The sequence below is a fragment of the Miniopterus natalensis genome, chromosome 10 (assembly GCF_054644295.1).
Source record: "Miniopterus natalensis isolate mMinNat1 chromosome 10, mMinNat1.hap1, whole genome shotgun sequence".
NCBI lineage: Eukaryota > Metazoa > Chordata > Mammalia > Chiroptera > Miniopteridae > Miniopterus > Miniopterus natalensis.
The window spans coordinates 53,513,470-53,528,705 of NC_142090.1; the positions used below are offsets into that span (position 1 = coordinate 53,513,470).

Consider the following 15,236-nt stretch of genomic DNA (forward strand, 5'->3'; position numbering starts at 1 on the left):
GAAGTACCTAACATCCTGAGATTATTTCAGTAGCCCAGTCAGTACACTTTGAGATTACCTCACACTTAGACAGAAACCACACCTCACACTTAAACATACAATGTTCACAATATCTCTAATAATCTCTCCTGAACACTAAGTAATGTAAACAGCTTTCAGGCAACAATTATCAATATCCTCAATGCTTTTTTAATTCATCGGCAGGAAAATAACCTATACATTTCCTTGCCTTGCACAAGCAGTTTCATGCCATATTAAAGTTTCGTGAAGCAGGACAAAACACAGACGGACACCCCTCATTCTAAAAGCTGATGCAAGCTTTGTGCGGTGATAGCATCTAAAGTTCCTGCAGCTGGAAAGTTACCCATAAATATTTTTCCTTTACTTGTCAAAGAAAGGCATACTAGAAGTGGAGATGCCACTTGCACAACTGCCATGTTTTCACTGTCCTGAAATACTCCCACACAATTTTGGAGAGGCGTAGTCTCTGGGGTCTTGGAGCTTAGATATAAAAAATCTCAAATATGTAGAAAAGTTACTGCTGCTTTCTCCACCTACATGCAGGACAGATATCAGAAATCAAACAGATCTCTGTGGGTCCAGATGAGCCCAAGAATCCCTCTCAGTATAATTATCCAGGGTGTAACCACTAATTTTACCACCACTAAATAAGGGGTTGCAAATTGGTTTGAATTTAGTGCCAATCTTATAGATGAGGCTGATAACAGAGAACTGCTGTGGGAAGCAGGAGTAAATAAATTTATAAGATTTCTCCACTTCAAAGTGATCATTTATGGTGTTAATTCTTTAAAACAAGTATGTCTGGTTTTCTGTAACTTACACTCTTAACCATGCTGGTATGTTTGTTTTCATAATGTTTCACAATCAACATTAATCATTTCCAAAAAATTAATTTTTGCATTTACATGAGGAAGAATCAAATAAAAACATCAAAAAATAAATATATGTAGTGTTCTCTTCAGCAGAACCATACACAGATTAGTATTGCCCCTGAACAAAGATGACACACAAATTTGTGAAGCATTCCATATTTTTTTAAAAGAATGTGAGTAAATCTAAATATGTATATATTTTCCTTTTAGAGTTACAGAACATAGATTTACCAGTATGAGAGACAGCATTCTAATACAATGAAAAGTGTACAGTCACTTTACATATGTTCATTTGATAAAAAGTTATATTTTAAACACATTTTTGCAAAAGAGTTTAATATTAATTTTCTAATGAAAACACAGTGGGGGCTGCATATTTTAAAATACAACCTTTGGTCTAGTTATTTCTATTGATGTTATTGGTTTATATTTATCCAAAAACCAAAATTGTTTGTTTTGTTTTTGTTTTTTAAGCTTTCTACTTCACTTTGAATACAAATAGGCAGGAGGAACTCACAAGTAAAATACTGCAATATCCCTAACAATTATTGTTTCATTCATAATTTTTATAATTCATTAATCATTAGTTATCATTTGATAAGGTGAAAATGTCAGGCAATTTATTTTTAATTATTTAATTCTAGGCAAGTTACAGGAACATTCAAATAGTGATAAGGCCTTATAACAACATCCTAAGGAAATTCTAATTATATCTGGTCTTTGTTTCATCTTTGGAGAAGCAAACTAATTGACTCAAGTTAGCAAGTACAAGGTCAGTCAGATTCCCTTTGGCCTAATTCAGAGATGCCAGAACAACTGAATAGAATACAAAAGAGGAAGTCACAATTGATCCATAAAACATAATTAAACATAAACAATTCAGAGCCATAAAAATGCAAGTGGCCATCTCTAATGGAGAATAGGATCCACGTTTCTGAATGGTTGCAAAGAAGTTGGGAAAATGCTACTCTGAATGCTGTACGGTACAAGTATTCAAACAATCAAGGGAGCAATCACCACTCTAGCTTCCAAGGACAGAGAGGTAAGAGTTCTGAGCTCAGAGAATGACTATTGCAAACGAAGGTCAACACCACCAAAGGAAAGCTTGCATAATTGAAACTGGCTGGGGTAGACATTTTTACAGATGGGAAGTTTAAATTCTCCAGTCTGGGGTCTGATCTGCCCATGGAGCTTTCTTCATGAAGTCTTGGGTGAGAATAGTGTCCCTTTCTTTCTTAGGACTCAGCTCAAAATTTCTTTTGCATTTAGCTTTCTTCCCCCAACAAACTTGGAATTTTAATACACTTTTGTCTACCATATCCATCTGCCACTTTCTTTCTGCAAGTAAGTTCAGTTTGGAATATTTTCCTACATAAACATCAGCGAAATGCACTGGAATTCAAGGACATGAGTTTGAGTCCCTACTGTACTGATTATTAGTAGCTAATGTTGAACTTTCAAATATCTCAGAATGAGCTTGTTTTACCTGGAATACTTTTGACCTCCTCTGGATGGTCCCTTCCTATAAATGTCCATGTTATAATATCACCTCCCCAGAAAGGCCTTCTCTGAAGACTGATCGAAAGTAGTTTCTGAAGAATATTACATTTTTAAAATAACACTAAGTGATATTTTCTTATTTTCTTTTCTCTTCTCCATCAACCTTCCCCATCGCCACCCTGAAATTTAGAGGCACCATGAGAACAGAGGCCTAAATGGCTTTAGTCTCCATTATATTCCCAGCATCTAAGAGCACTAGGAACACAGTGGGCGTTCAGTAAATATGTATTGTAAGAAAGTGAAAGAAATGCTATTGTATTACACAAATTTTAAAAAATTTTAAGGAGTCCACAAATGGATTGGTAATTTTGAATTTGTGGTGCAATTATGCTTGCTGCCAGATTTCAGAATTTTGTAAGGAATGCAGGTCATAGTCTCCGTTATCTCGTTAAAGGGGTGTATGGCTCATTGAAGGTTAGTGGCCACCATTCTTGAGTGACCAGGGACATTGCTTGTTCTTCCTGCCATCCTCAGCACCTGGCACAGTATCACATACATAATAAGCATTAATTACTACAAAGTGATCTGCACAGTTTCCCTGACAATGGAGACAGAGTTCTTGTCAGAGTCCTGGCAGACGTGTGAGCAGTCTGACAACATCCTGACGGTCCGTTACAGTGACCAGATGGGACCTGCACATCGGCACCCGAGCTGGGGAGCCAGCACATCCATGAACGGGGCAATTGTTTCACCTCTGTGATTACAGACAGTGTGTGCTCCGAGCCCAGGCAGTAGGAACAGATTAATCACCATGAAACTAAGCAGGGTGCCTTATACCAAAAGTTAATTTATTGGGTTGTCTGCATGGTTTCCAAGTGTTTATGTTTTCTTAATTTCATGTATTAACTAAGAATAAAGAGGATGGCAATCTTCTTTTAAAAATAATTTTATTTTAAATAAGAAAGTATTCTGAATCTTTCCCCCTAAATAATAGACTTACAGGGTAAAGCATTAGATGAGAATGTCTTATTCAACCATGAAGTGAGTTAATGAACTCGAGTCAGAAGGTCATTCTGATGTATAAAAGCATTTCTTCTTATATTCAATATAAAGCAAGCAAGTATAGAATCCTCATGCATGAAAACCCTCTTGTTTTAGACCTCCTTAAGGAAGGGAAAATTACAGAGTCTTTTCATGCTACAGAAAGATGGGTGTTTAGATATTCCACTGAAAATATTATATTTAAAATTATAAATTCATTTAGTTTAGTTATTTTCCTAATAAAAATGCCTTAAAACAGGCATAGTTTCATGAATTTCAAGTAATCTGACTAATTTTTATAATTATATACCTAGTTTTCACGTTCAATTAGAAGAAAAATAATACAGTAAGTACATTATGATTGCCAGGTGGAAGAAAAAAATATTTGTAAATGTAGAATTACTCTTTTAACATTCTGCTAAATAAAAAAAGTCAATCCTCTTAAAGTATCCACATTCTAGCATAAGCATTTCATCTTTAAGTTTATCCAATGCTTCCTTTTAAATAATTCTGATTATTTTTTGGTTAAAAAACCAACAGAGTCAAGTTCTTAAGCAAATATGAGGAACTAAATTTTAGCAAGGTGAAATGAAACTGTCTCTAGTTATTCCACAAAAATATGAAATAGACTATATAATGTACACATTGCTTTGGTACATTGTTTTTTCATTTTAAAACCAGTAAGATCCCCCCTCTCCCCAAAATATTTGACAATTTTTTACTTTAAAAGCAAATATAAATACTTTAAACAGAAAAATGTTAAGTATTATATTGCTTTTGCCTTCAATACCATAAGTTTATCTAGAATGATTTTGTTGGGTGGGGCCCAGTTAAAGAGCTTCACTTTTGCTTAGCTAACATAGCAATTCTTTGAACATTTTATGTACAATATTTAATGTTGACAGTCTCAAGAGAGAAAAAATTAATCAAATAAAAAGGAATAAAGATGACAGTATTACCTCAAAATGACAGTAAACTATTTAAAGATTAATTTCTAAGATTATTTAAAAATGGATCAGTACAGGTCCTACACTTTTGTTTTGTTGTTGTTGTTAATTCTACCCCAAGGATATTTTCTCCATTGACTTTTAGAGAGAGTGGAAGGGAGGAAAGGAGGAAGGAAGAAAAAGAAAGAGAGAGACAGTGAGAAACATCGATGTGAGAGAGACACATTGATTGGTTGCTTACTGCACTTATCCCCTGGACTGGGGATCTAATCTGAGACCCTTCAGGGCTCAGTAGATGCTCTAACCACTGAACTACGCTGGCCAGGGCTACACTTTTTATCTAGGCGCTTGGTTATAGCTTAACTTTGCTGAAGTCCAATAAAAATACTATTGAAAAGCATGGGAAACAAGATGTAAAAGAGCAAATGTTTTTGATTGAGACTATTAATAGGCAAAAGGTAAATAATATAAATAAGAATAATAACATTTTCCATTTGGTTACTCCTATGATTCCAGTGTGTTTACTTCAGGAACGATATACAATGAGCTCACCCACTACATTTGGAGGTAGAGCAAAGCTCATTTTATGGCTTATATAGTATAGCAAGATGTTAAAAGAGAAGTTTTAGCTGAGAAAAAAATTCAAAAAGAGATGCTAGCTTAAGATGCACAAATTTTCAAAGTAGGTGGCCAAGAATCATTTAGATGTTTTCACTCATGTTCAAACTATAAAATAGTTGGAAACTTGAGAAGAATATTTTAACTGAGACAGATGTATCACGTTTCTTACTACCCCTAAGGCAAGGAGAAGGTGACAGGGAAGAGACTTCAGTGGGATGCTAAGAAGCACTTGCTACTGAACATGTAATGTATGGGACATCATGGACTAATGTCTAAAGGTTGAGAGAGAGACTAACAAGCTACAATGAAAACAAAGAATAGGCTCAATGGCTATATTGGTATCAGCCTGAACTTCCAGAGTGTGCCCAGGAAAACGCATGTGAGCTTCCTATGGAACAGATGGGAGCCATACTCACTCAAAAATTGGATGGCATGAGATCACTTTAGGTCTTGCTCAAGAGTCAAGAAAATACTTCAGAAGTTAACACATGGAGAAACTGCAATCGGTTTCAGGATAAAGAATTAGAACATACCAGTTAGAGGAAAAATGCAGTCATTCTAATCCAGAGAACCGCAAAGAAAAGAACTCCAGAAAATGGGAATTCTAAAAACTCACAAAGGTGCCTATGAAAGGAGTTACCCTCAAATATCTGACAAGGCCAGAAAGCTCCCTGAGACAATGACAGTAGACACTTCTCTGAACCTTCTCCTCCTCCCTTGTCCTGATTTGACTCCAGAGGGGTCAACCCTGTGGTTAACAAGCTTCCAGAAAAGGAAGAGCACTAGGTAGAAGCAGCATCTGAACATTTCCGTACGCTGGGGCCCTCCCTCACATGGCATGCCCAAGCAGAGACAGGTAGAGGGAGAGGAGGTTCAATTTTCTTAAAAAATATTTCTTTATTGATTTCAGGGAGAGGGAGAGAGAGAGAGAAACATCAATGATGAGAGAGTCATTGATCGGCTGCCTCCTGCACGCCCCCAACTGGGAATTGAGCCCGCAGCCTGGGTATGTGTCCTGACCCGGAATCAAACTGAGATCTCCTGGATCCCAGGTCAACACTTAACCGCTGAGCCACGCCCGTCCGGGCAGGAGGTTCAATTTTAAACGAGGTTGGAAGTTTTATTACATTGGACTGAACCTTTTAACTGTTGAATAACAACTGTCTATACTACCCAATAGTGACCTCAAAAGCCACAGACCTGCCCTGGTCAGTGTGGCTCAGATGGCTGAGCACTGTCCTGTGCACCGAAATTCGGTCACTGATTCGATTCCCAGTCAGGGCACATGCCCAGGTTGGAGGTTTGATCCCCAGTTGGGGTGGGTACCTGAGGCAACTAATCGATGTTTCTCACATTGATGTTTCTCTCTCCCCCTCTCTCTTTCTTTCTCCCTAAAGTCAATAAAAACTTTTTTTTTTTTTTTTAAAGCCACGGGCCTGCTGAAGTTATCAAATTGGCCCAGGAGAATAACTGAAAGGGATTATGGTAGGTAAAATAAAATTCTTTATTATTACTCTCTATGAGTTCACATACCAGGTGTGATTAGACCAGTAGGTGAAATAAATAATAACTGTAGTCTCAGAGTAAGTTTATTTCTCATTAGTCTACTCATCTGCCTCTATAGCCCACATGAAAAGAAAGAAGGAAAAAGAAACCAAGAAACACATGTTTGAATAAAATAGATACAAAAGCAGTGCTTAGTTTAATAAATCATTCCCTTTGTGACCTGTTTGCTTACATCCTGGTTTAGAGACTCATTCCACCCATGCATGGTTTGAACTGGCTCCAAAATGAGTAACATTTTCAGATGGAAAGATCCCAACAATTCATTAACTCAGAAGCTCAACTAAGTAACATAACCAAACAGAGAATACTGGACATTTTTTTTTCACTGTCAACTATGACTCTATTAAAAAAAGAGGGAGAGACTTTCAGCTTGTGTATATTACTCCTGATGTTTACATAGAGAGGGCCTTGGGTTTTATATGAATTATTGTTAGGGCTACTTAAGGCTGGCTAAAGTGAAGAATGTCCACTTGTAGTCACAGTGACAGATGGCATGTAGTTTAAAATCATTTGTTTAGAAATCATTGGTCCTTAAACCATATTGAAAAAATGTCAAACACTTTTGTTATTATGATGTCTGTCCTGAACAGGTTTCTAATGCATCACTTATAAATGAATGATAAATGGATGTAAATGTCCATCTACAGTTAAACCTTTTTCAAGGACTATTAAAATGCTTTTTATATATACTTCCTCTCACCGTAGAGATACGGTAGGATATTAAAGGCTAGGGCAGGGAAATTTAGTTTCCTTAACTTAAACCAGCAAGTTTCAACTGGTGTGTCACAAGAATTTTTAAAACACACAATACCTGACCAGTAAGGGGCACTGACCTCTTTCACCTTAGACTGTCAAAAAAATGGCAAACCAACACAACAGCCATCAGGCGTGAATGAATCAAAATTATACTTTTTCTTTTTCTTTTCTTTTTTTTTTGTCAGATTGGCCAAAAAATATATCTTTTGTCACAGAATTTTAGTAGTTTATGTGCAGCAGACTAGATTTCATAAAGATCGGATTACGTAAAAATAACAGAGAACTTTTATTGAGACAAATAAACTCTTACATAAGCAAGAGAGTATTTGTAAAGGTTAGAAGATTTTTCAATTTTTACCATGCAGGGTGGAGAAAAACAAGTTATTTCAAGGATGTTTATTTGCACTGTATACTTTCCAAGACTATCTCCTAAAAGAAAAATAAATCTTTAAAGATAATTTCTTTATAGAACTAACTAATCTTGATAATTCTCTTCAAAGAGAGATAATTCTCTTCAAATTCTCTTGATAACACTCTTCCTTTTGATTGGCTGAAAAAACTCTTTTTTTTGTTAATCCTTACCAGAGTATATTTTTTCCCATTGTTTTTTCAGAGAGAGTGAAAGGGGAGGAGAGAGAGAGAGAGAAAGGAAGAGAGAGAGAAACATCAGTGTGAGAGACACATTGACTGGTTGCCTCCTGCACGCACTCTGACCAGGTGTGGGGGGTGAACCCACAACCCAGATATGTGCCCTCGACTGGGAATCGAACCCATGACCCTTCGGTGTGAGAGGGCCGATGCTCTAATCACTGAAACACACCGGCCAGGGCTGAGAAAATTTTTTTGTTTGGCTCAGGTTACCTATGTTAATGAAAGAAAAAAAATCAGTCCTCTAAGTAAATTAAATTTTTCAGAAAGCTTGGTTTCTATTCCCTCTCACTAAGTGTAGTGATTAGTGTGATTGATTTCCTAAACATTTCTCCCACCTGAGGTAACTGACTGACATAGGCAAACTGTAATTACCAACCCCTCTTTTGAGTTTAAGGATTTAAATGGAAGTGTTTCTAGCCAATGAGATGTGAGGGAGGGTTCTGAGAAAGGTTTCCTTGCTCCTAAGAAAGAGATATAATAAATGATGGTCTTTTATCCCTTCACATTTCCTGTCTGCACGTGATCCATGAAACTGTCCCAGCAATCTTGCTACTGTCTTAAGGATAATGCCAACACCCAGAATGGCAGACGGAAGAGACAGAGAGAACTGGGTCCTTGATAACATCATTAAGCAAATGATATTACCATCTCCATAAAGTGTGAGTGAGGGAACAATGAACAGTGGATAAAAACATGCGCTGGGAAGAGCCTTAGAAGTCAACAGGAATCTGGAGTTCATTCAAGTTCCTCAGAAATCAAGCACTGCCAGAAGTGTATAAGCCAGTAAGAAATGTGATGATTTTTATTTTTTTTATTTTTTTAAGAGATAACATTGATGGTCATGGTGAATAGATTAGATAGAGAGAAAATAGAGATTCTCTTTTATAAGATAAATCCAGCTAAATAATGGTATTATCACTTACACTAGAGGGAAAAACTGAAATGTTTGCCACCTTATCAGCTTGGCCTGTCAACTGAAGCTTTTGTTGGAACTGCATCAGAGCTCAGCCTCCCTTTGTCTAACACTACTTCCTTAGCGACCCTCTCACATGTGTTGATCCCAAGAACACTACCTTAAAAATATCCTATAAGCTAACTTCATCTCATAGTTAGCTTCTGGGGGAACTCAATCTACAACAAAATAGTCGGGAGTAGTAAATACAGTTCCAGATGCATGTCTTGCCCTTGGAATGGGATCTCTTCTGACTGGTTCTAATGGCTCTATTGTAGTCTAGTGCTGGGGGAAAGGTATGTCAAATAAATGTGCTTATCTGTCCCAAACCTTTCCTAGAGAGAAATCCACAGGGCATTCCTTAACTAAGGAGAGGCCTTATAGAACAAATTTAGAAAAGACTCAAAATGTGAGGTATCACATTTTCAATAGGCACAATCTTGTCTATACAAAAACTTTAAGGAAACATATATCCTTAATTTTGACACTTCATTCAAATATGTTCCATAGAACTGGTGTTTAATTTCCCAGAGGAAATGATCATATGGAATAGCCAACTGAAGACCAGCTAAAAAGAAGTCTTTGGGGAGGATGGTGAAAGAAGGTGAAGTACTTGGCCAAAAAACATGCATAAATAACACTTGGACAGATAACAGTGTGGTAACAGCCAGAAGAAAAGGGGGTTGGGGAGTTAGGTGGAGGCAGAAAAGAGGGGGAAATGGGTGTTGAAAGAGACTTTGCTTGGGGGGTGAGCACACGATGCAGTGTGCAGATGATGACCTATATGGTTTGGGGAGCCAATGTCACCCCAATAAATCTAATTAAAATAATTTTTTTTTTGAAATTTAAAAATAAACTTATATAGCTAACCACCAAAAAACCGAACAATCCAATTAAAAAATAGGCAAAGATCTGCATACACACTTCTCCAAAGAAGACATATAGATGGCCAAGAGACATATAAAAAAAATGCTCAACATAAGCCAGGCCAAGGTGGTTCAGTGGTTGAGTGTCGACCTATGAAGCAGGAGATGACGGTTCGATTCCCAGTCAGTGCACATGCCTGGGTTTCGGGCTCGATCCCCAGCATTGGGGTGTGAAGGAGCAGCCGATCAATGACTCATCATTGATGTTTCCATCTCTCTCCCTCTCCCTTTCTCTCTCTGAAATAAATAAAATGATATTTAAATAAATAAGATCTCATATTTTAAAAAAATGCTCAACCTCACTAATCATCAGAGAGATGCATATTAAAACCATAAGATATTACGTCATACCTGCCAGAATGGCTATCATCAATAAATCACAAACAAGTGTCGGTGAGGGTGCGGAGAAAAGAGAACACTTGTGCACTGTTGGTGGGAATGCAGACTGCTGCAGCCATTGTGGAAAGCGGTATGAAGATACCTCAAAAAATTAAAAGTGAAGCTGCCATTTGACCCAGTGGTGCCACTTCTGGGAATAAATCCTAAGAAACCCAAAACACTAATTCAAAAGAATATATGAACCCCTGCATTCACTGCAGCATTACTTATAACAGCCAAGCTACGGAAGGAGCCCGAGTGCCCATCAGTACATGAGTGGATAAAAAAAAGCCGTGGTACATTTATACCATGGAATACTACTGAGCTGTAAAAAGGAAGGAAATCTCATCTTTCGTGACAGCACTATGGACTTGGTGAGCATTATGCTAAGTGAAATAAGCCAGAGAAAGATAAATACCATATGGTTTCACTCATTTGTGGAATCTAATAAACAGAATAAGCTAATAAACAAAATAGAAAAAGACAGATAGAGAATAGACTGGCAGCTGTCAGAGGGGAGGGGTTTGGAGGGCTGATTGAAAAAAAGGTGAAGGTAGTAAGCAAAAAGAAAAAAATCTCATAGACAGTCAACAGTATGGCGATTACCAGAGAGAAAGGGGAAGGGGGGAGGTAGAAAAGGGTCTAGGGGGAATAAATGGTGAGGGAAGGAGACTTGATTGGGGATGGTGAACACAATTCAATATACAGATGATGTATTACAGAATTGTACACCTGAAACCTATATAATTTTATTAACCAATGTCACCCCAAGAAATTCAATAAAAAAAGTAAAAATATAAAAAAATTAAAATTTCCCAGAGGAAAAAATTCCCAACCAGTCACTCATAACTCAATTATGTGTTGTATATTGCTTTCACTCTCAGGAGTACAAAGGATATCTTTCAGCCCACAGAGTTCCAACTTGTGTGGTTTCTTCTATAGAGGAGTTTGGATTTTTGCCGAGCGGCACTGAGCCAATGCAAACCATGTAGGTCTAAACACTGCTGAAGTACTACATCTTGACACTTACTTGCTGCTGTGGAGTACCTTTTAACACTGGAGTGATTTATATAAATGTTAAAGGTGGGTACCTACATAAATATAAATTCATACCTTTACATACATAACCCAGTTATGAATTATACATGTTATAAAAATATAAAAAAATATCAGTTAGCCTGAAAATCTCTAGCACAGACCCTAATTTTATAATGTGTTCAAATAACCATTTATTTCAATAACATCATAAGGGAAATCAATATTTCATAAATATTTATTTTATTAAATATTAGCACATTTCAAGAGTGGAATATGGCCAAAGAGAGATTTGCTTAAAATAGTCACAGAAGGAAATTGTGCTATCAGAATTTATTTTAAGCAATGATCTAATACACTCAGTTCAGATAAATGGACTTTTTCTTCCAATCCCTAAAGGCAGGGAACAGCACAAAAATAAATTCCCTTAAAAGTATGAATTGCCTTTTGCTATTATATTAAAACTGAGACATATTTGGGAAAATGCTGTTAGCTATGTAGTATCTCTTAAAGCAATACAGCAGAGTTGACTAAGATTTTCTTGGGGCTCTTTTAAAAAAGATGCATCCCCTGCTAAGATATTTACTGAAGACAGAGATATAGCTGACACCATTAATAGGCTCTCCTAGGAGTACTAGTCCTTAAAAAAATTCCTAAAGAAAAAAAACACACCCTTAAAGATAAATGGAATGGAGAGTAAGGGCAAGCTTTTTTAATTCTAGCACACAAGCAACTGCTGATTTCACTTTATTATAAACAATATCCAGGCTATAGAGTAATATTTCTTTTAAATCAGATACACATATGTGCTTGCAAGTGTGTTTAGATTAAAATAAGTCAAAAACAACCTCTGGTAATATTTTTGCCCTTACACTTTCTTCTAGAGATACAGATTACATGAAATGCATGCATATACGTTTGCATTCAAAGACTATTTTTTTTTTTATCAAATCTGAGTTTTCACTAGACATAACTCCTTTTCCTTCAGTGGACCTCACTCAGAAATGTGTGGAAAAGTTAAAATTTAAAATGATTAAAAAGCAAAAGCCATTGTTTCTAATGCAGACATTAATTAAGCAATATTGATACATATGGAGATAATGTCCCTGTGTGGACTAAAGCCCTGAGTGCCGATAATGTTCAAATAACTGAGCAACTGATATTTAATTATTAAAAGCATCTCAAAATTACAGAGTTAATTTAACGTGGTCCTTGTAGGTGAATGCTAATGAAGTCCTAAGATACCTATAAACAACTCTTTTTGAATGGGGAGGAAGTCTAGTCACCTGAAATCTTGCAAAGACTCCTAGTATTTCTTTTGGAATACTTCTAGAAAAGAAGAAAAAGGGGAAAAAAACAAAGATACTTATAGATGCAGAATAGGTCATGTAGAATGTCTTCTCAACCGTCATTCAATCCCTTCTAGCCTTGATATCTTTGCTTGCATAGATACTGATATTTGCTAAACTACTAGTTAATAATAATTACAAGGCCTAAGGTAGGAACTCTTTGCTTTGGGTATCACGGTGTTAGTTGAAAATGTGGAATAGAGCAGCAATCGCCTTTTGTGTTTTGAATAAGTAATATATATTTTCTTTCAGTGGTAAGATTATTTTTATTGAACCCATAGTTAGTGTATCATTAATTTTCACTATCTGAGCATGATTGGGCCTTAGGAGAAAGCTGTTCAGATATAAATGGGAGTGTGAAGAGAGTGTGGTGTTAAATTGCTACCATAGTCATGCTATCAATTTAAAGTAGGCTTATTTACAAGAATTGCTATGAATAAAATGTTAACACTTGATGAATAACTCACATGCTAGCTTTTCAATCCAAAACTTTGCATTCATACTGTATAATGCAGTACTAGCTATTTATTACTTTTTCATTTCTTTTATTCATATTTCAAAAGGTTATGGTATTATACTCATTCATTCTTAGCAAAGAGCATGTATTTTTACTAAAATCCATAAAAATCTAAAATGTATATCAAAAGAAATATGTTATTTTTTACATGTAAATGACCAATGGCATTTGACACTGAGTCACTTAAAACAGAGAAGGAGAAGGGAATAGCTGAAAATAAATGCATCCAGTCAACTATATATAAATAAACTGACCTTCTTAAAATTTTTGTTTAAGTCAACCAGACTGAGCAGGAAGATGTGGTCCTTGGCTCCCAGCAGCAGCCTGCCCCTCTCCTCATCTAATAGAATTGTTTGGAAATCCAGTCCTTCTGATGAACCCAAAAAGGGAATACAGCTATTTGAAAGCAGCAAGTCTATGGGAAAGTAAAAGAAGAACAAAATGAAATTAAAAAGTCTTAATATGCACAATATTTATTTACCACAATACATACATTGTTCCACTTTGTAAATGCATAAATATAGCATGAAAACTCCAATTTAAATATATGCAAACAATATACAGTTTTTAGTAAAATACTTATTTAGAAATAGTTGCAATTAGTGTATTTTTATTTTATCGATACATTTATCTTAACTTATAAAATGGATGATATTAAAATGAATATAAAACATGCTGATACAAAAGAAATTAAATGTAAAATATTTTACGACCCCATGTTCACCTTAAGTTATAAATAAACTACTTAAGTCATAAAATAACTACTGTAATATTTGCAAACTGATTAATCAATATATGTAAACTAAGCCTCAAACTAAGTGTGTGGTAAATCTTATAGCATTCCTCCCCCTCTTATTTTTAATAGTGTTTAGATTGATGCCCAAGTTTGCAGGATTACACTGTGCCTATTTCATATATTCAGGAAGATGTAAACAAAGAGGCCGAATCCAAAAAACGTGGATTCTGAAAGAGATATGATCCTAAACTAGTAATAAAAGCAGAACTGGAAAGCAAGAAGGGACCTTGAAAATCAATTCATGCAAATTTATGATTTTATAAATGAAGTATTTTATTCCAGCAAAGTTAACCACATGCCCCACAAAATTATGTGGTGGCAAAGCTGATAATATGATCTCAGTCTCAGTCTTCATTTCTCTTCAACCCTTGTCTGTAAGTCCTAATTCTTTATTTTATTTATAATTGTGTTCTATTTAAGTTTAGGTCTGGGTTTATAGGAATCCATTTTTTTTTTTTTTTTTTTCAGATTTTACCTCAAGTACTTATCACACCCTCTCATTTTCTACAACTCTAGAGTACTAAATACCAATAAGGTAATGATATCATTAATCACTTATTAAAGTCCATTATTCCATTATATGCTGCTGGATATTATAACAAAATCATTATTTTCAACTAATTCTAGTTCAGTTGGTTAGAGCATGATCCTGATACACCTAGGTTGTGGGTTCAATCTCTGGTCAGGACACATACAAGAATCAACCAATGAATGTGTAAATAAGTAGAACAACATATCTCTCTCTCTCAAATCAATAAATTTAAAAAAAATTGAAAAGATAATATTACTGAAACAGGCATATAAACATACTTTTAGAATGTATTATGGCAGTTTCAACCTTTGTAGAATGGATATTTAAGTCCCTTAAATTTAAAGCCAATACATTCCATCTATCAACTGTGGGCTTCATGATTATTTCATATTTTTGAGAATTCCCTTCACTCTCTTTTCTAATTTATAATGATTAAATCTTATTTCCCTTAGTCACTAGGACAGATTTTGTCTTAGTTTTGACAAACCAAAAGGCTATATGTTGAAGATGTGATACTATATGAATTCTCAAGTGAGTGTAGCTTCACCAAACATAAATATCTTACTAATATTTATGAATCATGCTTTGTGTACATTGGATGAAATCTGAACTCTATACTAATTATTTTTCTATTAAACTAAATATAACTTTAGTGGGTTTTCAGACCAGAGACACAATGGAATAATATATTTTAGCATCTCCAAATGCAATAAACCTATTTTTGCAGGGCTAATATCTAAAAAGCAGTCCATACTTACTGTTAAGTAGAACTGAAG

General features: G+C 35.5%; 1 protein-coding gene and 1 pseudogene across 1 annotated transcript in view; one reads left to right on the forward strand and one right to left on the reverse strand.

The window, feature by feature from the left end:
• SEMA3D (semaphorin 3D) overlaps positions 1-15,236 on the reverse strand; it is a 120,295-nt gene that overhangs the window by 88,364 nt on the left and 16,695 nt on the right. The window contains exon 2 of the mRNA XM_016219562.2: positions 13,387-13,547. Within this exon, the coding sequence (XP_016075048.2) occupies positions 13,387-13,547 (161 nt within the window). The remainder of the gene's footprint in view (positions 1-13,386; positions 13,548-15,236) is intronic.
• LOC148092261 (U6 spliceosomal RNA) lies at positions 973-1,056 on the forward strand (annotated as a pseudogene).